This window comes from Vanessa atalanta, chromosome 14, assembly GCF_905147765.1.
Source record: "Vanessa atalanta chromosome 14, ilVanAtal1.2, whole genome shotgun sequence".
NCBI lineage: Eukaryota > Metazoa > Arthropoda > Insecta > Lepidoptera > Nymphalidae > Vanessa > Vanessa atalanta.
The window spans coordinates 7,062,576-7,088,722 of NC_061884.1; the positions used below are offsets into that span (position 1 = coordinate 7,062,576).

The 26,147-nt window shown below is 30.5% G+C and overlaps 3 protein-coding genes across 5 annotated transcripts; 1 reads left to right on the plus strand and 2 right to left on the minus strand.

Moving 5' to 3' along the window:
- Nucleotides 1-1,343: 1,343 nt before the first annotated feature.
- LOC125068834 (bromodomain-containing protein DDB_G0270170) lies at nucleotides 1,344-5,945 on the minus strand. 2 transcript variants are annotated; one of them, XM_047678164.1, is made up of 5 exons: nucleotides 5,599-5,945; nucleotides 4,825-4,997; nucleotides 4,130-4,304; nucleotides 3,965-4,048; nucleotides 1,344-3,883 (listed from the first exon to the last, which is right to left on the minus strand). In XM_047678164.1, the coding sequence occupies exons 1-5, from the start codon at nucleotides 5,629-5,631 to the stop codon at nucleotides 1,580-1,582; spliced, it is 2,769 nt and encodes a 922-aa protein (XP_047534120.1). In that variant the 5' UTR covers nucleotides 5,632-5,945; the 3' UTR covers nucleotides 1,344-1,579. The 2 variants fall into 2 exon arrangements, with proteins under 2 accessions (XP_047534120.1, XP_047534121.1); XM_047678165.1 differs by having other exon boundaries at nucleotides 5,799-5,944.
- A 2,486-nt stretch (nucleotides 5,946-8,431) lies between these two features.
- LOC125068595 (golgin subfamily A member 4) lies at nucleotides 8,432-13,380 on the plus strand. Of its 2 annotated transcripts, XM_047677789.1 has the most exons (7): nucleotides 8,432-9,268; nucleotides 10,103-10,320; nucleotides 10,554-10,698; nucleotides 10,873-11,116; nucleotides 11,293-11,483; nucleotides 11,747-12,182; nucleotides 12,279-13,380. In XM_047677789.1, exons 1-7 carry the CDS (start codon nucleotides 8,630-8,632, stop codon nucleotides 13,307-13,309), a joined length of 2,904 nt encoding a protein of 967 aa, XP_047533745.1. In that variant the 5' UTR covers nucleotides 8,432-8,629; the 3' UTR covers nucleotides 13,310-13,380. The 2 variants fall into 2 exon arrangements, with proteins under 2 accessions (XP_047533745.1, XP_047533744.1); XM_047677788.1 differs by having other exon boundaries at nucleotides 11,747-13,380.
- LOC125068596 (organic solute transporter alpha-like protein) lies at nucleotides 13,377-23,136 on the minus strand. The gene is made up of 7 exons (XM_047677790.1): nucleotides 22,768-23,136; nucleotides 19,708-19,856; nucleotides 16,735-16,883; nucleotides 16,241-16,327; nucleotides 14,471-14,567; nucleotides 13,991-14,237; nucleotides 13,377-13,817 (listed from the first exon to the last, which is right to left on the minus strand). Exons 1-7 carry the CDS (start codon nucleotides 22,922-22,924, stop codon nucleotides 13,606-13,608), a joined length of 1,098 nt encoding a protein of 365 aa, XP_047533746.1. The 5' UTR covers nucleotides 22,925-23,136; the 3' UTR covers nucleotides 13,377-13,605.
- Between the last annotated feature and the right edge of the window lie 3,011 nt (nucleotides 23,137-26,147).

Here is a 26,147-nt window from a genome sequence, read left to right on the forward strand (position 1 = left end):
ATTAATAATAAAATATTCTGACAACTGTTCTTTATGTCGAGAAAGCAAAAGCGTAGCATCATTTCGTAACTATCTAGTTTAGCTACTTTTCAACATCTTTTAACAATCGACGGAATCGTAGTATCAATATAATATCAGAGGATAGTGGAATGGAAAGCTTTTAATAATAATTCTTTATTTGAAAATAATTTCGCAGGATCTGATTCTGAAATTCAACAATTTGTGCAACAACATTATTTAATAAATCACTTTTCAACAATATTTATGTTTTGTATAGAGATAATAAAACTTAAAAGATTTTTTTGGCAGTGATTTAGTAATCTCAAAATCTTGACAAGATGATCCGTGCTTTAGTTAACTTTTTATTTTTTCTGAATTATACAACAATCTTATAACTACCAAAAACTAAAAAAATACTAATACAGATTTTTTATAAAAAATTGGGCGTGCATACTAAGCTTAATAATAGTTTCGAACCGATGTAAAAAATTACCAATTTTTTTTAATAATAACTTAAATCAGATCCTACGAAACTTCATAAAAATACTGAACGCCCTAAGGTATCCTTAACATCAAGTACATCAGTGCTACATAAATTTGTACATACGTGAATTTATTCATAATTTATAGTTATCACATATATAGAAACTTCTATGCGTATTTTTCCGTATTAATACTTAATTGTGAGTCTATTCTACACGCTTTCATTTTAAATGGCAGCCACAGTACACGTCGAATTTCACTAGATGAGGACTTGGAGCACATAATGTACGTATCATTTTTTTTATACAAAAGATTGCTATGGTCTTCATATATAAAAAGCATCTAATACAATTATGGACTAACAGTTATTTAAAATATATTTGGTTATTGAAAATGTTGATAAATAAGATCTGTAATAGCCCTGTAAAACTTTGGTTGTTAAGGCAAGCCACGGATAACATACAATGGTTAGTTAAAAATATACGAATATTACCTTGAGAATAAACTTTTTAAACACCCGGAACTATACAAGTGACACCTAATATTTGAACATTAACAGTAATAAAGCGATATCTATCATGGATATACTACAATAGACTAGAACATACACCTCAGACGAAGACCATCGAATTATAGCGATTAAAAATAAATAAACATTACAAATATAATAGAATCGTTCAAAATTAGAAATAGTTACAATAACAACCATAAAAAATCAAAAAGGTATCAATTTTACTTATTACGCCCAAAATAATTGCAAGTTAAATATTATTTTTTTATAAATAGCAAAGTTCATAAAAAGTCAAAAGATCTAATACGCACTCTACCTTAATATTTTATTAATATAAAAATATAATTTCAATAAAAATTATCAATAATACCGATAAAATAATTTCTTATTAATTAATAAGAAAAATTTAATAAACAAAACTAAAATTCACTATAATTCGTTGGGCTCAATTTATGGATTTTATCTGAATAAATAAACACCAAACGAACAGCATTCTCTACATTTACATGAATCAAGACACCAGCTACTACACGTTGCGGAATATACACGTACAAATAAGGAATGTCATACATTTCTATGGCGGAATTATACATCAGTCTCAGTTTTGCTGCTTGTGCGCCGACTCCTACCGACACCCGGATTCACCCAATAAGGCCCACTAAGTAAGAATTTCTTCACATTATACTCCATTCTTGCCAAATCTTCGGACGAAATTTCCTTTTCACCTTTCGATTTCAAGGCGTCTCGCAACTCTTTTCCTACGTCAATATCGGCAATGTCGCTGCGGTTAAAAACCTTGGCTGCGTTATTGATCTCTGTAACTGTATCATCGCCGTATTCAACTGGAAAAATGGTTTCTTTCACGAGGTTATTAACAATCTTCGAATTAGATGCACTAGGCTTTATATTTTTATCCTGATGCGTGCTTTGAGCTGCGACACTATTATGAGGCCAATTATTCCGTGGCTCTCTGGAATATCTCGAGTATTTGCTGACGGGATGTGGCATGTTGAGTGCTAGTTCATTTAAAGTTTCAGTAAGCCTGTTTATCTTACTATCTCTTCTCATTCGATTTGGAAAAAGGCATTCGTCTTCTAGTGGATCATTTAAATTGTTTTGTTGCTCTAAATTCTTTTCGACCCATTCTGCAACTCGAAGTAATTGCTGTTTTTGTAACAGAGCCGCGCTATCATCACTTGAAAGTGAACTAGTGCTTTGTTCATTTGTGAAGACCTTCTTATTTTCATTAACTTTTAAATGTGTCTGAGTCAGGTTAGGATACACATTTACAATATTTGGTAGGGGCGGTTTTATTGTTTCAGGCTTTTTATTGAGATCACCAAGGGGTGGATAATCTTTTGAAATTTTTGTATTTTCAATAGAATGCAATTGCGACATGTCTATTTTCTTTATCGGTCGCGTATACTGACTAGGTGCTTTGCTTTGTTCATAGCGATCAAAGTTAAATATTTTAATCTCATGATTATCAATAGGCGTTAATACATCTGTCTTCTTACTTGTCTCGCTGTTTGAATTGTGATTAGTTTTCGAATTATTAATATCATCATTGAAGTCGTTTAGCAAATTATCTATTTCTGAAACATTTTTCTGGCTACCGATATGAGAGTCATTATTATTATGCTCTGATGTATTTGAAAAATTATGAGTTTTCAACGGTTGTAGAGGAGACGATGAAACATTCAATAATATCGGATTAATCGAACTGTTTTTAACTGTCAAACCAGTTTCTTTATTATTATTGTCAACATGGACATCAATTAAGGTAGTTTCTACAACTACGAGATCATCTTTGATATCACTCTTTATTTCAACGTCGTTCTTCTCTAAATCTATAAAGTTATCTAAGCCCTCATTGAGATCTTTGAATATGGAATTTTCGTTACATTTACTTTGACGTCTATATAAGACCGGCGGTACATCAGGTTCTGCATTGTCAACTAATATATTTTTAGATCCAGCTTGCATACGCAAATGACAAAATCTCGGTCCAGGACCCACTTGAGTGTTCGATTTATGTGTGCTTACTGTTGATTTGGCTATCGATGATGTTCGACTAACAGCGCCCATGGAGCTATGAGAATTTTTCCTTAAATTAACACCTTCAATTGGCGTTACTGCATCAATCGGTTTAATGTCCTTGCTATTTGATACATCTCTAATGAGCAAATCATCGTTACAAACGCTATGAATGCTACTTTTTTTGCTAGAAATCGAAGTTTTTGTCCTATCACAAAGCTTGTGATGGACAGATGGCTCCATGTTAATGCTATTGTTTCGTATCTTAATATCTTCTTCCAATTTATAAGCGATTTCTCTTTGGATATCTGCTTCCAGTTTCAGATTATTTTCAGTTTTAATGATCATGTCATTTATAATATTATTAGGTTTAATATTTTCCATTACTAAGTCAGAAGGCTCTCTTTGTTCAAGTACAAGAGGTTGCGGTGCTATGTATAAGGGGCTATGTGAAGTTTTATCATTAACCATTTTAACAGCTGAAGGAGAGCTGCTTCTGACACTAAGAGCTGAATGAATCGACTTTATTTCTGAATTACAATTCATACAAAGGTAATTTTTCACATCTCCACTCAATATTGTTTGTGTTGATACTGTGTAGTAACTTTCGTTATAGCAAAATGGTTTACTTTGAGATTTTGAGCAAGTGCAAGTATCACAATGTTTAGTCACCGAGTCTTGGATACTATCTTCTAGTATTTTAGACATAAGTGATGCAGAAATATTGAATTCATACTCACTTGCATCAAAAGTATCAATTTCATTTCCATTCTTTGACTGTGTAGAACTTGCCGGTTTTGGAGTCTTTGACATCACATACTGTGAAACTCTTGCCTGAGTGTCAACTGGTAGCTGCCAACAATAAATGTCATATAAACACCTTAATAACTACATTGACATATAAAAAAGTAATAAATTTTCCTAATCACTTACATTGTCAAGTTTCTGTGACACAAAATTATCAGGCTTGCATTGTAACAACTGAATTGCTAAGTTCATATCATTTTTATATCTTTCCTGGAAAAATACAAAAACAGTCATTATATTACTAAATAAATTGAACAGAACCTAAAGAGGACTAAGTAAATTATACTGTACATTCTCTTTTTGTAGCATGCTATAATTGTGTTTAGATTCTGCTAATCTAACAGACAAAGTGGCAATGTCTTTTGTCAATTGGCTTTTTTCGCTCTTCATCTTATCTACCATTTGAAGTAATTTGTCCTCAAGTACTTGATTCAATTTTTGTACTCGTTTATGTGAATCATATAATCTGAAAGTATAATTAGTACAAATCATTATAATTTTTACATGAATATGAGGATTCTCATTCAGTATTGTATTTGTATGTATTTGTATGTAATGATAATTCACAATATCTCTATAAAACTACTTATGGTTTAATAATAAATGAGTCTTTTTTATAGCTTCAAAGATCTAACAACATTTTTGTACCTCTTATACTTACTATTTATTCAAGTCAGATCTTATAATCTCAAGAAATCCTAAGTGTTCCTAATGTATAGAAATGATGTTAACATTTTTTTTGACAATTGAATAGTATTTGACCAAAATAATTCATCAATATAAATCAATATATTGTTTTTAAATCAATTGCAATTGCATTGCATTGTAATTGCACATATAAACATAAAATTTGTAAAGTTATGAATAGTTTCCAAAATACTAGTTTATTTAGTAGAATTGTTATTTTTCCAAAGGCATGGAATTATAGTCTATCATTTTATCTTTTCATGGATTAATTACCCAAATAAATTTATAAAAAATGTTACCTTTCATATTTTTCTCTCCATGTACCAATTTGCTCTTCTAAATCATTAGCTCTAGATGAAGACTTGAAAAATTCTGTCTCAAGAGCTACAAAGTGTGCATCACGCTCAGCGAGATGAGCACGCAAGTGATCCACTTCCTTGCGCAACTGTGCTTCAACACCATCACTACATTCCTAACAATTTATGTGCATATTAAAATAAAAGAAAATAATAAAATAAAAAAAAATCTTCTAAAATTATGTTTGAATTTTCTAATTATTAACTATTTCAAAGATTATTTTATGCAACAAAAAAACAGAAAAGCGATGTGCTCTATTTTACTAAAAATCCAATTTTCTAATTTACGAATCTAAAAATAATCGATCTAATGATTAAATTATACTTTTATTATAAAGCTCGGAATTCAAATGCTACTATTAAATCAAGATTAATTAAGTTTCCTTTTATTATATAGGAAAGCAATAGTTACTGAATACAAAAAAGGACAATATTGATTTGATTGATTGAAATAAATGTATGGTTTCTTACAAATAAGAATCCCCTTGATGAATAGAAAGCTAGTTTTAATAATAAAACAAAGTTTTAAAAAAGTTCTATAGTTAAAGAATAAATAAGTATATGATATTATTTAAGAAAAAAATTCTATAATAGTTCAACATGTAAGAAAAATTAGTTAACTGTTTTTTTTAGAAATTATAAACGAAGGTATATTATAACAGTATACGCCTCAATTCATTGTATTACTAATCTACTAATACATCGCCAAATTTTTACCTTACAAGGGGAGTTCTTTATGCTTTCATCCATCACTTATAAAAGCTTATCCTATTTCACATTCACATTATGACACGTCCAATTTTAATATAAACAGCCACGTCACGCGCAAAGTGATTATAAACAGCTATTATTATCAATAAGCCACTGTTTAAAACATAAAATAAAAATCAATCGGAACACAAAACGTGAATATTTACTTCAATTTTGAATACAAATGTTTAGCCATCTGCTTTTGGTTGTAGTACAAACATAATGTTAAATTTCTAAATATATTTCTGAAATATTATAATATACATTCATTAATATAAGAAGTCTTCTTTTTGCTAAAGAAAAAGAACGCGATTTTTTAACAATCGCAATTGACGTTATTCGTATTGACGTCTTATAGATAATAGATTAAAAAAAAAGCTCAGTGACATTGTCTATGCTGTATATTATTAAATTTAATTAAAAAAATGATTGAAAACACATTTAATGAAAAATTTACGAAAAAAATATTATCTTCATATTTATAATACACGAAGAAGATCCTAAAATATTAATAAAAAGTTAAAATAATCTATGTATATATCAAAAAAATATATTTTGGACGTGACTTCGCACTTATGCTTAGTTTTGCTTGAAAAAAATACCTAAAAGAAGTCCAACCAAATGTAAAAAATAAACCTACAAGACTAGTCTTTGACATTTATAATATTAACATATTAAATCTTCGATTTTTTAAAATCTAAGATAAAATATGCATTTAATGGCACTTTATGGTTAAACTTACTTATAATTTAAAAGAAACCTTCATTATCTTTTAAAATGACTTTTTTCCAGGAGACATTTTTATAATTCACCCAGTATAAACATATTATTGGTATGTCATATGAATAACACGACCATTTCTTTTCAAAACAAATAGATAAGCGATCCAATTGCACATAATCATGCTCTTCGGTAAAAAAAAAAGCTTATAAAATACCCAAGTATATTAATAATATATGAGGTTTTTTAATTTATTTGATAGCAACATTTTTAATAAATAAACTTTGAACCCTCATAAATGGCGCTAGTGTCGTCATACAAAAATTATTTTTTTGGAATTGCATGTGTCTATTTTGATTTACCGAAGAAGTCCGTTCATAAGGCGATTTTAAATATTTTATATTATAGTTAATAAAATCGTTTTAGTTTTTAATTTTTGATATACCTATATCACAAGTGGTAAAACCAATGTAACTTTTAGGCAATTCCATAAAAAAATCATAATTATTTTTTTTATAGAATTATTGTAGGTACATTAAAAAGATGTAAACCTTTATTATCTCGTTACCTTACTTTGCATTGCACTATTACAAATTTTAATTTAACCCTTAACTGCTGAGACGAATTTGTCGAGATCGCACGTATTCTAACCTGATAAATATTAGTGACAAGTTATTAGCTGTACACACAACCATCTAAGGCAAATTACTTGTAAAGTATATACTCTATTGATACAGATATTGATAAAAAAACCTTTAGGTGATTTTTACTCAAAAGAAATGTAAACATAAAAATACTATTAAGTTTTTTAAATTGATAAAAAAGATTATATAATAAGTAAAGAATATTAGCATCGACATTTATGTCCCACTAACCTCAGAAACTAAGATGATAATTATACCCTTTGTGTGACTACATCGTAACTGCAGTTGATTAGTTACATTTCCTTTAAGCCAAAACACATCAATACTAAGTAATCTAATTAATGTTCTTTGGTCGAATATGCGTTGAGAGTTACCTACTTAGACGGGATGATCAAACCTCCAACCAACGTGCTATTTATTACACAATGACGATGTTAAGTTTCTTAATAAAACCTATACCTACTTAAACAAAATATGCTTTATCTTAAATATCATCAATATCACAACATTGATCACTTTGATAGAATCAGTGATAATCATTGTATGTGCATGACACGTAATGATAAGTTTATAGCGCCAAGTTTCCGACTCCGCAAAGTCAACAAATCCTTGGGACATCCCTTTCTATAATAAAATTCCTCAGATATTTTTAACTCTGCCGTTTCATAAATTCAAATCATTTGTAAAAAATACATTGGTAAAGAAGGCATATTATTCAGTACAAGATTCTATAGATGATAAAAATGCATGGAGCTAATACTTCTTGACTTCCAGTCAGGATGTATTATATACATATGACGTAATAGTTTTTAACTAACATGCCTTTGTATTTTTTAATTTTGAAAAAGAGTAACTACTGAGCTTTTTGCCGGTTCTTCTCGGTAGCTTCGGTTAATATAGTTTGTTAAATAATATTTCAAAAGTGCTGAAAAAGTATATTTTGATTTTGATTTTTATTAATGCATATTATAAAACAAAAGACGTCGTGCCCGCCGCGTCTATCTGTCTGAACGACATATATAAATAAACTCAAAAAGTACCTAACTGATTGTCATAGGATTTTTTAATAAATCTTGTGTCATGAATGAATTAGAGATTAACTAGCATGCGCCGCGAAAACCAATAGAATTTATTACGATTAAAAAAGTTTTATGTAGACCCTTATTCTACCCGCACGAAGCCGGGACGGGTATCTAATAAAAATATTTAACAGTCACGGGTTAATAATGTACTTTTTAATTATTCCGGCTCATTATATTGCCTATTTAGCCATTTCCGAATAAAACAGGTAGTGTTATATTTAGTTTTTAGTATAATTTTCTCAGAAGTTTTAAAATGCAAGGCCATTCTCATGATGCGTATTACACATATTCTTGCGAGAAAAGTAGTCACGTCTGAAATAGCGTGATAAAAATAAATAATCGACAGAGATACGTTGTCGAAGAGAAGCTTGCTCGGCAATACTGTGCATAGTTTGAGCGTCAGCACACGTCTGGATCTGACGGGAGTTCTATTTCGGGAACGCTAACCTCACACTAATGCTTATCCAATTCTCGACACTCCTTTGTCTTATTAAAAGTATATCGGTCAATTTGCGTATAAAATTAGTTTGTTTATTATAAAAGTCTTCCAAAATGGGAAACTTACTCAGTGGTGCTTCAACAGAGAGTAACGCTTCAACTTTAAACAACGTAGCAAGTGAGAGTAACACAATGGAAAACGTCAACATCTTAGTTGATAACGATGAACCAGTCATTGAAGAACAGTTCCATGACATTATTAGTGATGATGAAGAAACACGTGTTAAAAATAAGGAAAAAGAAATGAATGAATTCAGAAAACAGTTAAGTATCAAACGCGAACAAAGAAAAGAAATATTAGCTCGACATAGATCTGAAAAGAAAGATTTAGAGAATGCTTTACAAGATGAAAAAGAGTCTAAAATACAATTATGTGAAACAAATAGACTTCTTCGCGAACTATTGAAGAAAAATAACATTGAGATACCAGAAAATATAGAACCTGTTAACGAAAAATCTTATATCTCAGAGTCTATAACACAAATGAGAGCAGAAATCGAAAAATTAAAATCCAACAATAATAAATTAAGATGTGATTTAGCAAATTCAAATCATGCACTTCAAACAGCATACACAGATATTGCAGAATTAAGTGCTCAAAATACAGAATCTATTAAGCAAGTTAACGCACTGAAAGAAGTTATAACAGTAAGCAAAACATTGATCAGCCTTCGTGAACAACAACTTACTGAGGTGAGTCTTATTTTATATATTTAAATTACATAACGAAGAACTACATTTTCAATGACTAGAACAATATTTTGTAAAAACAAGTACACAATTCGTTCGTGTAATCAAAACATTTAAAGCCGATTTATAATGATTAATTTTTCAATTTTGTTATCTATATATCCGTGCATAATTTAGTTACTTAGAAATTATTTTAAGGTGGGTTATTTTAAAATTTCTTTTTTTATTGATGATGATGATGATGATGTTTTCCTAACCGATTTAGGCGGCTATTCTCAAGGGAGTCCAGCCAACTGCGCAGGGCATATTATAGTGCATACATTTTAATTTGCACGATAAAACCTACAAACTGATTATTTTTTACGCAGTTTCTTAGATATTCTATTTATTTATATTCATTATACATTCCATCCAAACATACTTAAAATTCGTTTATATAGTATTTTTTAAATATTTCGTATACATGCGTTTTAACAATGCTTACATCTATATAAATAAGCGCATTAGTATATATATATATATATATATATATATATTTTGGAATTTAAGTACGGTATTCAAACAAAAAAAATAGTGCCTTAAAGGCAGCCAGCGCATTGCTTCGTTTATATTTCTAAAGGCAACGACCTGCAGCATCGAGTACTTCCATCGGTCAGGGACCGCTATAATACATCGCATCATGTTGCCGGTGTTTCCCTTTGGCACGTGAACTTGATTTAATGCCAAAATCTTTCGAACTTTCCTTTCATAACCAAAATATTTCAAATAAATCAATTAAAATGTGTTGAATGTGTGATTGACATCATCAAATTATTCATTGATTATATTTTGTTACAGTTAAAAGATAAACTTAACGAAATAGAACAATCTCTTGCTGATAGAGAAACAAACATGCTATCAGCTGATTTAAGACAAGAATACGAACGGCAGTTACAAAATATCCGGACATTACGTGGGTTATATGAAGAGCGAGCTAGATTAGCAGATGTATCAAGACAAGCTCTCGCCAGAGATTTAGAAGAGCAAAAACTGCTTCTTGAGGCCGAAACTAATAAGTATGCTTTTATTTATCTATGTAATCATGTAATTAGTTTCTCGATTAACGTAATGATAAAACTTTTATTAAACCCACGATGCTCGTATACTATTATGTCTTATAAAATAAAATCTTTTAGAACATCTGTAAATAATAGAGGTCATTAAGTACTTTGTATAAAATTGTACCTGAAAAAATACTAAAGATAAAAATGTACACTTAATTAATTATTTTTGTGTTTACAATTTCTAGAACGACTGATTTAACCAATAAAATTGAGGAACTTGAAACCAAGATCAGCGACTTAGAAGAAGCAGTTGACGACAAAAATAACTTGATATCTGCTTCTCGCGAGGAAACACGAGGATTAAAAGCAGAAATGTTGGTTATTAATAAGGTAGGCTATAAGTAATTATTTGTATTTTATACCTTGGAGTTGAATTTTTTTTGTCGATGAAAAATTATATCATATCTTATTATTATTATATTCGTATTGATTTTAGTGTAAACATTAAAATAAATATTAATATTAATATGAAATATTTATTAAATAATTTGTTGTTTATGGCAGTTATTTTCGCAAGTATTATTGGGTTACAAAAATAAGCAAGATTTAGACAAACTAGTGCACCGTCTGGAAGAAAACCACGGCTTACTAACGCAAATGGCCGGAAGAGAGAATGGTTCAGAAGTATCTACAGAACTACCAAAATTATTGTTGGAGATCGTCAGCCAAATAGACGAGGACGACAATAATGACTTGAATATGACTAACGAAGAAATCCCGATTGCAGAAAATGATTCCCAAAACTTTGGTATGTTTTATATTTTTTAATTTCAGTGAGTTGAACTTATTAAGTTATTGCCCGAAACTTTATACGCAATACATGAGTAACTAATTCTTTAACTTTTAAAATAGTTTAAGTATCTACATATTTTACAAAACAACAAACAGCGTTTGAGATAAAAAAATATATATTTTAATCTTTAGTCAATACAACACCTGAAGAAATAGTTGAGAATCTTCCGAAAGTCTGGCGCGTTTTAATGGAACTATTAAGTCATCAAAGCGAAGCTGACACCAATACCTCTGAGAAAGTAACAACCTGTTACAAGTCTGTCGAAACAAAATCAGGACCCGTTCTTGTGCCAAGTGTTAGTCAAACTTATATAAGGCTTAAGGTAATTTATAAACAAAATTACTAAATTAATTAAGAACTTACAAATCTTTCTTATACTTGATATATGACTCATGCCTTTATGCCGTATGTAAACAAAAATATGTCCATGACCAAAAACTTACGTTTCATATTAAAATAGAATTACTTTCATTTGTTTTGGTTCCCGGCCAATTTCATTTGATTTACTTTTTTTTTTTTGTATGTGTATTTTTTGGTATTTCTTTCTTCGTTTTTATTTTTGAACGATATTTAATTAACTTACAGGATTTGATTCTTGAAAAATTGACTTTGATCAAAGAAGTTAGCCGTATGAAACAACTGAATACACATCTAGAATCACGTTTAGAAGAACAAGAAAGGAGACTTTGTCTGGTCACAAACGAATTAAGTAAGACCTGGCACGTTGTCGGTAGGCTACGACGTCACCATCATCAATTACATACCCATGAAAAGATACTGAAATACGAACTACAACAAAAACGAAAATTACTGAATGAGCTTAAGGAAGAGCTTGAATATTGCCGTGAAAAATGGGAACAGGCGAGAGAGAAAAATACTCAATCTGAAAAAGACTGGCGTAAACTACGAACTGAGTTTTCAAACAGAAAATTAAAGCCAGAGCAAGCCGCTTTAAATAATTCTGCTGAGAGTGGTTATAGTGATGAGAGACCATCGGATTCATCGGAGTCAAATGATGAAAGTGAGTATGTTGAGATGAAGGTAAAATGTAAAAAGAAGCAAAAAAAGTCATTTGAAACTATTATAGACTCAAGTACTGATTTTAATTTGGCTGCAGAAAGGGAAGATCCTGCAAGTGATTTGTTAGATGTAGCAGAACTTCCACTAGATACTCAAGACGATAATCCCGAATGCGACGTGTCAGATTTATGTAAAAGTGAGATTATCTTAAAAGATGTAAAAGTTTACGACGAAACTGAAGATGAAATAGCTGATATGGCTAATGATTCGTGCTTAGAAGACATTTCCATGGCAGAAAGTCCCGTTGCAGATAAATCTACATGTGATAATACAAATATTCAAACAACCAACTTAAGTAATCTGGATAATAATTCTGTAGATCCCCTCGATGAGGTACCGACACGAAGCAACCAAAGCGAAGATAAAACGGAGATGATAAACTTTGAACACATCGAAGACAAAAGTAATTACTCTGAATGTAAGAGCGACTCTGATAAAAATATTAATGAAACGCAAATACACTTAAATCTATGTAACGATATAAGCGAAATTCCTGATTGTAAGTCAACAGAAAATGTACCTCAAAGTTCCACACAACATTCAGAACAAATTACTGAAATCGATTTTAGCGCAATATTAGAAAATGTAAAAAAACAAAATGAACGACTTCAGATTAAAGACAAACGCTTAGATAGTTTAGAGAATGAATGTTCATCTGTTGTTGCAAATATATCTAATACTCTTAACTCTGGAGATAAAATGATTGCTAAACTAGATAGTTTGCATACAAATTTCAAACAAAGCGTACCAGATCAACCACAGTTACCAAAACAAGAAAACATATGCAGTAATGAAAATCAAAATCCTGATTTAGAAGAACCATCATCGTCCAGAGATATTGACCATGAAGCTAGATTTGCCGCCCGTGATATACGATTGAAAAGATTGGAAGAGCAAACAAAATCTTTAGTGAGTAAAGTAAATAAAACCGCAACGAAAGGTGTGAAAATCCATTACAAGCTAGAAGAACTGCATAATATTTATGGTTCTGAAAATTCGCGGTCCGGAACACCATCAGAAGATACTGAAGATATTTCACAAAATGATGATGAAATGCCAAACGAATAATTACATGTCTTGTTTATTATGTTGCATGCATACTTTATTAAAACACATATTTAAATAAAAAAATATATATATTACAAAAGTTTTATTTACCAACAATACGTAGGTGTACAAAATAATCAGGTACGTGATTTGATTTTATTTCTTTCACAGAAAGTTTTAACATAAAATTACAATAAAAAATATTCAAATTTAGCACATCCACGATATATATTAATATATATTATCTAACTTTAACTTATCAGATCAATTTAAGGACGTGCAATTAAAAAAATATATATCGAACATAAGAATTTGTCTTAGTAATTTATTTCATCACGTTTGATATTTGTTTTGTTGCTGCATGTATCTGCTTCTTTTATTTTCTCGTTGCTAGTGAGACTGTCTTCAAGTACTGCGACCACTATGTGCTGTACTTTATCCGCCATCTTTCCTGATGGCACACTATACAATCGCCAAGCCCATATCGACAATAATAACATCTCAAAAATCATTATAATATTTTGTATCACTGAAAATAGAAATAACAATATTACAACAGATTATTAACATTTTACTATCCTTTCATTGACCATATATAATTTCTTTATTACTAAAGTATATTATATTATTATCATACAGGTATTTTACAGACTCTACTAATACGTTTGTACATTATTAATATAAAAAATGTGAGGTACTTACTATTAACAAATACTGAAGGATGCAAAGCCACTATGCAAGGCAAATCAAACAACTCCGGGACAATTTTTGCAAAGCCACATTGTAATTTAACAATCAAAAGAACTAGCTGCAAGGCTAAGAATCTGGGCCTGGGAGTGGATCCTGTAGCCTCAGCTGCGCGCACGCACATTATTACACCCCATACACCTGACAATATCGAGACGGCGATGAACGGTTGAATGTAGATAAAACTGTTCAGGTATAACATCTGAAAATGAAAAAGGAACCGTTGACAGGAAACAATGTTTATATATATTTATAAAGCAGTTATTATTCGAAAATATTGTCTATAAAAGTAACTATTTGCTTTTATCCTTTGTTGTTAAATCTCTTTATGATTTGATATCGCGACAGTCAAATCATTTTATGACTGTCGTGACAAATGCAGTTTACGAACTATAAAAACTTAAAGACATCGTGATAACATTGACATGATCGTACCATATCTTCAGCCCAAAGAATTAGAACAATCAAGTACAATATAGCTTGGATTACAGGCATCTGCAGCACCAGATATCGCAACCAAGTTAAACTCCTTCTGAAATAATAATACAAGATATTTGATCATTATCATAAATACATATGTATGTTATGAATTTATGATAAATTTTAAAAAAATATTATAAAAAAACGTAACATGAATTGTTGTCGCTCTCGCAAATAATTATCAATATTTTAAAGAGAAACAATACTTTTCTCTCTTTCTCTCTCTAGTATACAATTATCGTGTCCGTTAGTTCGTTTGATGAAGCAAATCATACTCTTGTACTTTTTTGTTTGTCAAAATAATTTTATAATTAAGATTTCCCTACGTACCTCTTACCTAGGGAGGTTAGAAGAATTATGTAGAACAAGAAATGTCTTTCACGTTCACTCAGAAAATGTTTTCGACAACCGTGACACTATAAGTATTTGTTTTTAATTAAATTGATAGTAAAAGGATAATACGAGCCACTCATCATATATTATACAGCCAAAAAGCAATACTTTGTATTGTTGTGAGTCAGTTTGAAGGGTGAGTGAGCCAGTGTAACTACAGACACAAGATACATAAAATTTTAGTTCTTAAGGTCGATGGTGCTTTAACGACGTAAGGAACCTGATCAGGAGCCAATTCTACTAATATATAACGATTATTAACAATGCAGGTCAGAGCAATTTATTGAAGTGGATATTTTTTTCCTCTACCATTAAGGGTTGCTAGGTATTAAATGTACCTATTCGCTCGGTAATTACTAAATAATTGGTTATAAACATAATGGAAGTAAATAATGCCCGTATACTATAATTACATAGAGCTATAAATGTCCCGTCACGACAAGAGTTTATTTAAAATTTTAATGACTATGACAATTAATTCGCTCAAATGAAATGTGTTTCCTTAAAACTATGTAACTGTTTTATTGTTTACTAGCGACCCGCCCCGGCTTCGCACGGGTGCAATACTGACACTAAATATATGTACTACACAAATTCATTATACAAAGTTCATAGCTTTTTGTCAATACACAATACAAGCCGCTATGTCTCTGCGTTTGAAATCCGTAATATCTTCGAAAATATTCGTTTAAATTACATGCTGTAGAGGGCCACATTGATCTATATTAAATGCACAATGTATTTAAAGTACTTTATTGTATAAGTATTAATTCTGTGTTGCCTAAAATCACTTCGAAAATAAGCCATTATTTCTCGTAAATAAAAGAATAAAAAATTATTACTGTGGGTATCCTTAACAGATTGACATATACCATCGCGGTAACAAAAGTGCACCGCGTAACTTTTTGAAGACATTTTTAAGGTGTCAAAATACTATAGTACATTATTTTGTAAGGATCAACTAGCGTTTGCCATGTAAGGGCAAAAAAAATGTTTATTTATAACATCACATTAGAAACCTCTCAAATTAATAACCTCTTGAATCACCTTATTTAAAAAAATAAAAATAAAAAATACACCATGAAACACCGCATGAAAATCCGTGATGTAATTTTATAGATCTAAGTATACACAGGTACAGACAGGTAGCGGTAAGCGACTTTGTTTTTAACGTACTATGTAATGATATAAAGATTATAGTATAGAAATTATAATGTCACCCTATACACATATATAACATAACTATTTTAAAAAACATAAAAAATAAAACGTCGATTCAACCAATTCATATAAAAAAGTAACATTAAATGAAGTCATAGATTATCTGCTTACTTTTGTACTTGCGGCCTCGGCAAGATGCAACAAGGCCAGCAACAGCATGGTAACACCCTGGTCTCCATTTGAGACCCTTCAGATCGTCTAAAATCAATAATGAAAACGATTAAAATTGTTCTTTTGATACAAAATACGTGATAGTACTCTTTTATGAAATTTAGCTTAATATGAATGATATTTCACGCAAAAACAATAAATAGAAATGTATATTTTTAAATTGAATTTATGAAAAACACTACGAACCTACCTATTTAAAAGTAACACAACATTTTATTAAAGATTTTGAATTATAACATTGTGTAGTTTTACAGTTTAACATGGACCGCTTTTTATAAATATTGAGCATTTTCATAAATGTATTTTATTAGATTGTGTTTTTATTTCATAAATAAATATTCACATAATAACGACTCAAAATAAGATAAGCTCCTTAAAGGTTAAATAGAACAAGTAACTTATAGAGATAATAATTCAATAATGAATGGTCTTACCTGACGAGTTGATTAGTACCTCCACACTCGGCGATGATTAGAAAATAGAAATGATACATTGCCACCATTACAGCCTCTTGGGTGATCGCCTCAGCTATGATTCGTACTCGAGGCAAAATGGTTGTAAGTAGAGCCATTGCTGCGACCAACTGCAAATAAATGGTGAATTAATTTGCTTATTATTATTTTAAATAAAAATTAACTGCACTTATACCACAACGCTGGTAGGACTTAGTACTAGCCCGTCTGGGTAGGTACCATCCAGTCATCAGATATTCTACCGGCAAACAGCACTACTCAATATTGTTGTGTTCCGGTTTAAAGAGTGAGTGAGCCAGTGTAACTACAGACACAAGGGGCATAATATCTTAGTTCACAAGGTTGGTGGCGCATTGGTGATGTAAGGAATGGTTAATATTTCTTACAGCGCCTTTGTGTATGGGTGGTGGTGACCACTTAACATCAGGCGGCCCATTTGCTCGTCTGCCTACCGATACTATAAATATATATATTTATCAGTTAAAATGGACCTTCATATTTAAGCTACATATGTTGTAGTTCGTCTTAAGCACAACTAGCGCCCGGTTGCAAGCAGGGGTCAGGTGATCACCATGGCCCCAAAAAAAAATTTAATCTGGGGCGAAGCGCCCCTGTGGTTCTGAACTTAACTAACATCAGCGAGACGCCCCTGAAACTCCCTGGATTAAGACAGGCCTGGGCATATTATACTGATATAGTACCAACTACTGAGATAAACAACGTTCTAAATCATAAATAGCTTAATTATATACGGATATGTACGGATAGTACTCATTTCAGCATTAAAATAACATAAAACAATCCTTGGCATTATTTTTTTTCCAAACTGAACAAATAATTAAATTACCGTGTTTTAATGTCTAATTGTTTTTTTGTTTAGTGAAATTAATTACCTAAGAACTAATGGCTCATTATTGAGTTATGAAATTCGCACGACCTTATTACATTGGGTCAAGAACAAAGAGTTAAAAAACAGGTTTTGTATTGTTATAGTAAACATTATAAGTTTACTTTAGATTTATCTGTAGTATAATAGAATAGCTAAGTGATAAAGAACTATGTATATTTACTCGTATTACATGTACGAGTACATCTAATACAATTATCATCTCCTACCATACTTTAGGGAACCATAAATATTAAGTTTTTTTTTTACGGATCGGTCAGCTCACATAACAAAAAGTTCCTTCTTAACACTGTTAAATGTACATTTATATTCGATTCATAAATATTGATTAATTATTCGAATATTCGCCAACTTTTTTCAAATTGTTTAATTATTTATATATATTTTTAAAATTTCATCTTAAAAGAAAGAAATTTAATAGCAATGTAATGTATAATACTAAAGACACGATAATTTTAAATAAATTAGCTACTCTGAATGAAACTAGCGATTACACAAGGATTTTTATGTAATATTAAGTTCGCGTATGGTACAATCGCTTACCCAAGTGTATTAAAATATTCATTTTAATGTATGACACATCCGGATGTTTATAGATTTAAAAATAATTTTTATTACGATTTATTTATGAGTACCCCAAACATATTTTTTTTATTAATTTAAGGTCTAAGCGAACAAAATTAACCTTAAAATCAAAAAAAAAAAAAAAACAAATATATGAAGCAAATATCGACGAAAATACTAAAATACATAATAAGTATTTATTATGTTAAACAAACTTATACACGAGAGAGTCATGAAAGCGCAAGTAGGCTAAGAATTTTTCTTTGAACTATACATTATTACGAAGTGTTCGTCGTCAATTTATTACGAAATAACTTGATGTCGGCTTATGCAATATCAACACTAGTCACTCACTACAAGAAACAGACTTGAAAGGCCAGGATGTTTGCTGCCGTTAACGTCTTGTGTACGGGAATTTTAAATAAATAATTGTAGTTAACACATTGGGATATTTGGCAATGTCCGACGTTAATACCTATAAAATGCTGAAGAAACCCCCGTTAAAACACAATTAAAATGATGGATAATTACGTTTAGCTTTGTTTCCGTCGTTTCATCAGTAAAATATACCCACAGTCCACCACATGTTCTTTTTTTAAAGCTAGATTTTATTTTTATGTATCTCGTGTTACTATGCGGTAATGTAATACATATATAATAATAAAAAAGCATTATGTTATTTCAATATGGTTGTACAAGTTGGTCTTAACTATAGGCATTTTTATTAAAACAAATGGCGCTCATGGTATTATAGTAAATAATTCATTTAAGTAAGATGTCTTTCGACTTGAATTTAATTAATAATTTTCGACGTAAAATAGATCTAGATTGGTACTTACGTTGTCAAACATTTATCAAAATTAAATAAACATTTCATTTAACATATCTTTATCGCACACCTCTTTCAAATGTTGACTTTAATGAGTCGATACATTTTATCTTTAAAATGACTTCGAGTATTAAGTTTACGATCATCGTGTACTGCAATTATGAAAAATGTATAAATCTAACCTAATCACGCGATTGATCCAGTAATAATTTTAGACAATTGACACACTGAGCAAGTACACACATTTAGCACACTGAATAAATGTAATAATTCTAGGCTCACACCGCCTCTCTACATGCATCGTCAACATAGTCGTTGATGCGTTATGTCAAAACGATCCCGTGGCCCTCCGGTCTGTGCACGTCAACGCGAGGATTTTAAGGGCTAAGAAAGTCAGATTAGACCAATTTTCACCCAAGGAAATCGGGTATATTTTCGAGATTCCCCTGAATAATAAAAAAAATCATCCCGGAATAAGAGGTGATGAAAATAGAGATAAAATGAAAACGAGTTGTGCATTATGCATTACTTACAGTTGAGCAACGTGATTGACAAGATCCAAATTGTGCAATCATAGGAATATTACAAACTGCAAATAGTAACGTATCTGTAGGGAAATAGTGACCATACTTACTGGATAAACAGCCAAAACAATGGCTAAACTTGTGCTCGACTCCTTCCAATAGCGTAACGCAGACCGTAGGGTTAAGATATAGAGAAGACATAATGTTAGCACCACCACTAGTCCACAGGACCATATAATCCATGCGTTGGATTTGAGAACTGAAAACGACATCATAAAATATATTAATATTTTATCTTAAACAATCTTATGTCCAATGAGAACATCATTAATTAGAGGGTTAATTTTACCTGATTTAGTATAAGATACTAGATACTAATACGTAACTTACCAGAAATTCGATAAGCACTTTGATATGCAAGTTTATACATATTATACATATATAATCAACCTCTCAACAAATACTAAATATCTTTAGCGAAGATATGTACTGAATGTGTCCATAAATACAAATGTAATTTAAATCGAACTGGTGATGTTAATTATTTTTTTGTATGTCCCATAGAACATACAATTTTTTTTATAGAAATTAAAATTAAGAAGTAACTCAAATTACACACAGCCATCAAAATCTCGATAAACTAAGGAATATTATAATTTTAGACCAAAAAAAAATATATCTATCTCGTAATATTCAATAGTCTCTCTTTTCTCTATAAGTTCTATTATTGGAAGAACAAAAAACCGCATTTGATTATTTCGAGTACTTTAAATAAGGGGCTTTGCTAGCATAGCAGTAATTTTTGATAAAGAGTGACAATATTTTCTTGAATTATGTGAATTCCACTTTAATTTTATCTTCTTTTTATAGCATGTATATAGTGTTACATACAAGTACTATAAATATAAATTATGATATCACTCTCAACGTTTAATTGTTGCAATTGAAACTGTTAAATGAACTAATGTAATCAAGATCAAGGTGAACATATCCAGAAGCAAACTGAGCTAAATGACTACACAAAATGTTAATAAAAAATCCTTGATTAAATAAACAGGCTATTATATTGTTTACTCGACATTAACAACAATAACAGCCTGTAAATTTCCCACAGCTGGGCGTCCTCTCCCTTTGAGTAGGTTTGGAGCATATTCCACCACGCTGCTCGCGCTATGCGGGTTGGTGGATTTGTTTACTGATTGAGATGTTTTAATAAGGAAAAAATAAACAATATTTTCTATTTTTTTTTAATGATAAATAATCTGTAATCGAACTCTTTAGAAAGTCCGCATTAATTCAAAATCTTTGTTTATTCGATAATGAATCATTAAACTTACTTGCTAGTTGTAAGTTAAAGTAGTTACTAGTTACAACTACCGTCGGAAAAGCAAATACCGGTCTTGAAAATCCGGTGAAATAATCGGCGGGGCTAATTTTTGTCATAGCTTTTTGCTCACAAATGATTCTTAACCTTTTTTTTTCAGCTTTGAAGTATATGAAATTATAGTTTGCGCCGGAAAATAACTTTCTTTACAAAAGAGTTTCTTACTTTATAATAAAGCAACAGAAGTATGTGGTTTTCCCTTATATTGGAGACATTGATGTAAATCCCACCTTTCTTATGTTTTGTTTATTTATTTTAGAAGTTAAACAAACCAATGGACCAACTCATGGTAAGATACCTTCATAAAATAAACACTTGTAAGAAATATAAACTACGTGATCTAAGATGTTATGTCCGTTCCTTTAATTACATCGGTACCTACTCAATCATCATTCGAACCGAAAAAGAGAGATATGAAATGTTTTTATTTGGCGGTAGAATTACATGTGTTGACCCTTCCTTCTAGGTCAGACAATAAGAAACTTGGTCCATATTTTCGGGTTCTTTTAAATATTCATAGGTATATAAAAGATTCGGTATAAGAGCTTTTATTTGTGTTTATAGTTCATCTACTGCTCTTTGGTTAAAGAAAACATAGTATGAAATCACACATGTATCCAAGTATCCGCTTTAGAACAGCGTGGTGGAATAAACTACTAACACTCCCAGCAGTGGGACATTAACAAACTATTTCTATACTATGAGTTGCACTTCATTGGCGTTAGAAATTATAAAATTATTTCCTTAAGATTTAATAAAAAAAAAATTAACTCGTGTCATCGTGTTATTATATACAAATATAGTAATTAATACAAGACTAAACATTAAATAATAACATCCATATTTCATTATTTTAATTCATTCATTAAAATGATTTCCCTACAGGACATAATATTATTTTAAACAGTTTTATTATTAAGGTAACTTATATAGTATTAAATTACAACAAAAATGTAATCAACTAATACCGTATACTAAACAATTTGCCAAAATCATCATTAAGTATAATCTCTTTCATATATGGCAAAAAACACATTTAACTTAATAATATTTGCTTTTTTCGTGCCAATTACTTTATTGAACGTAAACACGATATGGACGAATTGCTGTTGACCTTTGCTGCTTTTCCGGATGTCATTACCCGATACCCGGAAATATTTAAAAAAATATATAGTCAAGGAGTAATTCCATGAGTAGTTTTATTATATTCAATAAAACTATATATTTTGTCTACAATATATGTAATAAATAATATAAAATGTCCTGATTGGCTGGTTGTCAATCCACAACCGAAACTATAAAACATAGATTTTGAAATTTGAACGGGACCGGATTTATTTTAACCGGATTTTGTCATGCCCACGCCCAGATTTAGTTCTGCGAATTTTAAACTTTAACTGACAATTAATTTATAATTGTTTAAAAAAAACGAATTAAAAAATATTGTACACATTTTTATTACTGTTATTAATTTATTATGACTGCAACCCCTCTCTAATATCGTTTATACAAATATTGTGATTTTAATATATTATTAACCAACGAGAAAAATTAAAATTATATACCTAAACGACAAATCAATACTGTACGTCTAATTTGTATAAATCCAATATTAATTATGAATAGCTAATGTTTAAACAATCGCTATAGTTAAATTAAATAAAACATAATGTTATTAGAAAAATATGGTCTTTTAAATAGTATCTCATTTTTGTTACTCTATAATATTTCTAGGGAATTATTCTTCTTAGAGACTGTACATACAATTTACACATAATTCTATTACCTGCCAAATATGAGACGAAATCAGGCTGAAGGCTATAGCTATGGCACAATAAAGTTGTATTAATCGCATTGTTTACTTCTGGCAATGATGTCTCAGCACTTATGTGACGAGCTGCCAAAACTCTCTGTCTGCTACTTTCGGCACTTAACAAATCCATTTTTACGTTTCTATCGAATTATAAATCACTTATTATTCAAAAGACTAAGAAAACATTTTTAGTTCCCTCAAAATATTAGGGTTACGAAATAAGGCATAAAACGCGTCCTACAGTACAGGTACCGCCGACGATATCTTGCACACTGATGACCGACCGATTCGTTCACTTTCTTTCGACATTTCAGTCTACGCAATGTCTAGTGTTGTACAACATCCCGCAAGGTACAACGAATACTGCCGAGAATAATACGTACACACCCGCAATCATCAAATATACCATGATAAAACAATCGAAACACGATAAGCGCATAGCACACCATAAATTACTCAAACAAACTGTATCTGTTTCGTGTCGTTTATAAAAAATAAAATATTTCCAATTGAGAAAGTTGTTAATATCGATATATATTTGTCGAACATACAGCAACACTAATTAATATTTTTTACAATATATCTGTGTGAGGTAACAGCGAGAGCCCCCGACCCGACTAACCGACTTTATGCTTTGATAATCACTGGTTTTGTAATTCGTAAAAGGATATACCTACCTACATCAACCAATTGTTTAATATAACAATTAAATTTTAGTTCTGGATATATTTCCTTTCATTTATTTCTGAGAACAAACCTCGTTATAGCAACAAAAAGAGAAAGTAACGAGGTCATTGCCGGTTCCACTGCGATGTATTAAAGTTTTGTAACACAAAACTCCATAAAATAATACATCTGGATAATATTTTAAGATGTTTTCTGTCTCTCGAATTACGAAATTATATAAGAAATATTATTTTAAACTAAAGTATAATTTATGTATTTAGTTTAAATTAAATGTATATCATTTTACAAGCATATAACGAAAGAAATCAGAGCATCGATCTACTTTTAAAAATTACTTCCTTCTCTACAATTACAAGAAATAAGTTAAAGCATATCAAAATAAAATAATTAAAAAACAATAATGTAATCATGTTTATGTTTAATAACAGTCTCGTGTACACAGTGTGATCGATAAATTCATTTCGCTTACACACCTTGATGTCGTAACAAGAACGTCTATTTATCCTATCCCGATGAACCTATCCTTTCTTAGTGTTGCTTATTACCTATGTTAGGAAAAATACTGTTTTAATCGTTAATAATAACGTCTTCAATAGACTTGAATATTTAAGGCAATTTTATTAAACATTAATATTACATTAATATGTGTAGGGATATTTTTATATTTAATAGATCAACAGTAGATCTATTCAGTGAGAACATAATCGAGATTAGAAATGACGACATATATGTGACAATAATTGTATGTATAATGATTAAATCATTTAAAAGATACATTCATCAAAATAACATGTAACTATTATAAATCGATTTTTTAAATCACGTAAGTATTAGACATGAAGTGTGTTCTTACAAATAAATGCAGATGCTACATTTGAATACTCGCCAATTGGAAATTACATATATAGAATTCAATTAATAGTCTTATTACATTGGCATCTATTTATTATTTATCTATTATGTAATAAATCTTTTTATTTACCTCTCACTCCTCACATCATCAAACTATAATCAAAATCAAAATATAGTTATCAAAATATAAATATATAAGTATAATTCAAGTAAAGTTTTAAAAGTACTTTTGAATCGTCATTTAACAAACTGAGTATATTAAGTGAAGCTGCCAACGGAATGTAGATTCTACCGAGAACAACCGGCAAGAAACACAGTAGGTTTCAATCTTTTTCAACATTTAAAATTACAAAGTCATGTTAGTAAAATAAAATTACATATGTATATCCTGCCGAGAAATCAACAAGTATTAGCTCCACTCTTTTTATTATCTATATAATATGCCTTCTTTATTTTTTACAAATGTTATAAATTTATGAATGGCCAAATTAAAAATATCTGCGGGTTTTATTATAGAAATGGATACCTTGGCCCAAGAAGGATTTATTGACTTTGCGCAGTCGGAAACTTGGCGTTATAAGCTGATCCTTACGTCTCGTGCACTTACAATGATTATTATCACTGATTCTATCAAAGTGATCAATGTTACTGTGAATATACATAATTGTTGTAAATATATTGTGACGCCACAGTGAGTATTCCTACTTAGAGACTCCCAAAGGGAGTCTCTACCTCTAAGATTATATATATTTATAATCTAGGAGCTCTCTTTTGTAAAATAAAAACAGATTCAATAGCTGCAGCTGTACCCCAAAGTAATATGCCATCATCATCCTCCTGCCGTTATCCCAATTTTACTTGGGGTCGGCGCAACATGTCTTCTTCTTCCATACTTCTCAGTCGGACGTCATCTCACGAGTAACATTATTTCTAATCATATCGTCTTTCACACAATCCATCCATCGGTTCTTGGGTCGTTCCCTACCTCTATATCCATCCACATCCATTCTCAAAACCTTTCTCACCACATGGTCCTCATTCCTCCGCATAACATGCCCATATCAAGACAGCCGGTTTCCAGATAGCTTCTCGGTTACCTGTGCCACTTTCAAACTACCTCGTATGTACTCATTCCTTACTCTATCCATTTGCGTAACATCACACATTCCTCTCAGCATTCTCATCCGCCACATGCAATTGTCTTTCAGTCATCCCTTTTATAGCCCCACACTCTGATCCATATAGAACAGCAGGTCTGACCATGGTCTTATAGATCTTCCCCTTAAGTTTAAAGGGAATACGGTAAACAAAGCAATATGCCATATGACATGAAAATAACCGAAATATACTAGACGAGCTTTATCAATATCAGTCAGTTGTCTAACTTTTCTAACCGCGTATGCTGCAGAGCTGTGTCTTCCTGTCAGGGACGATAAATGAGGACGCCACTGAAGTTTGGAATCCAATTCTATTCCTAAAAACACCGTGGTATCGGCTACTATATATAAATAGACCAAAAATATTTACATATATCTACAATTTTATCCATATTCATAAAAAAAGTGACTAACTGATTTGTCTTACTGTAAAATTTTGAACGTATATTTATACGCCTATATGTATGTAATTCATTTAAAGCCTTTCAAAATAAATAATTTACAAAGTAAATCAATCGAAGATTTAAATCTTAAAAGAAAAAAATCATCCTTGTCTCAAATGGAAAAGTTACCTTTACCATTTTTTAGATATATTATATAAACTAACTTCCTTTTTATACTCAAGGTATTGTTTATTAACGACGAACAAAGGTAATT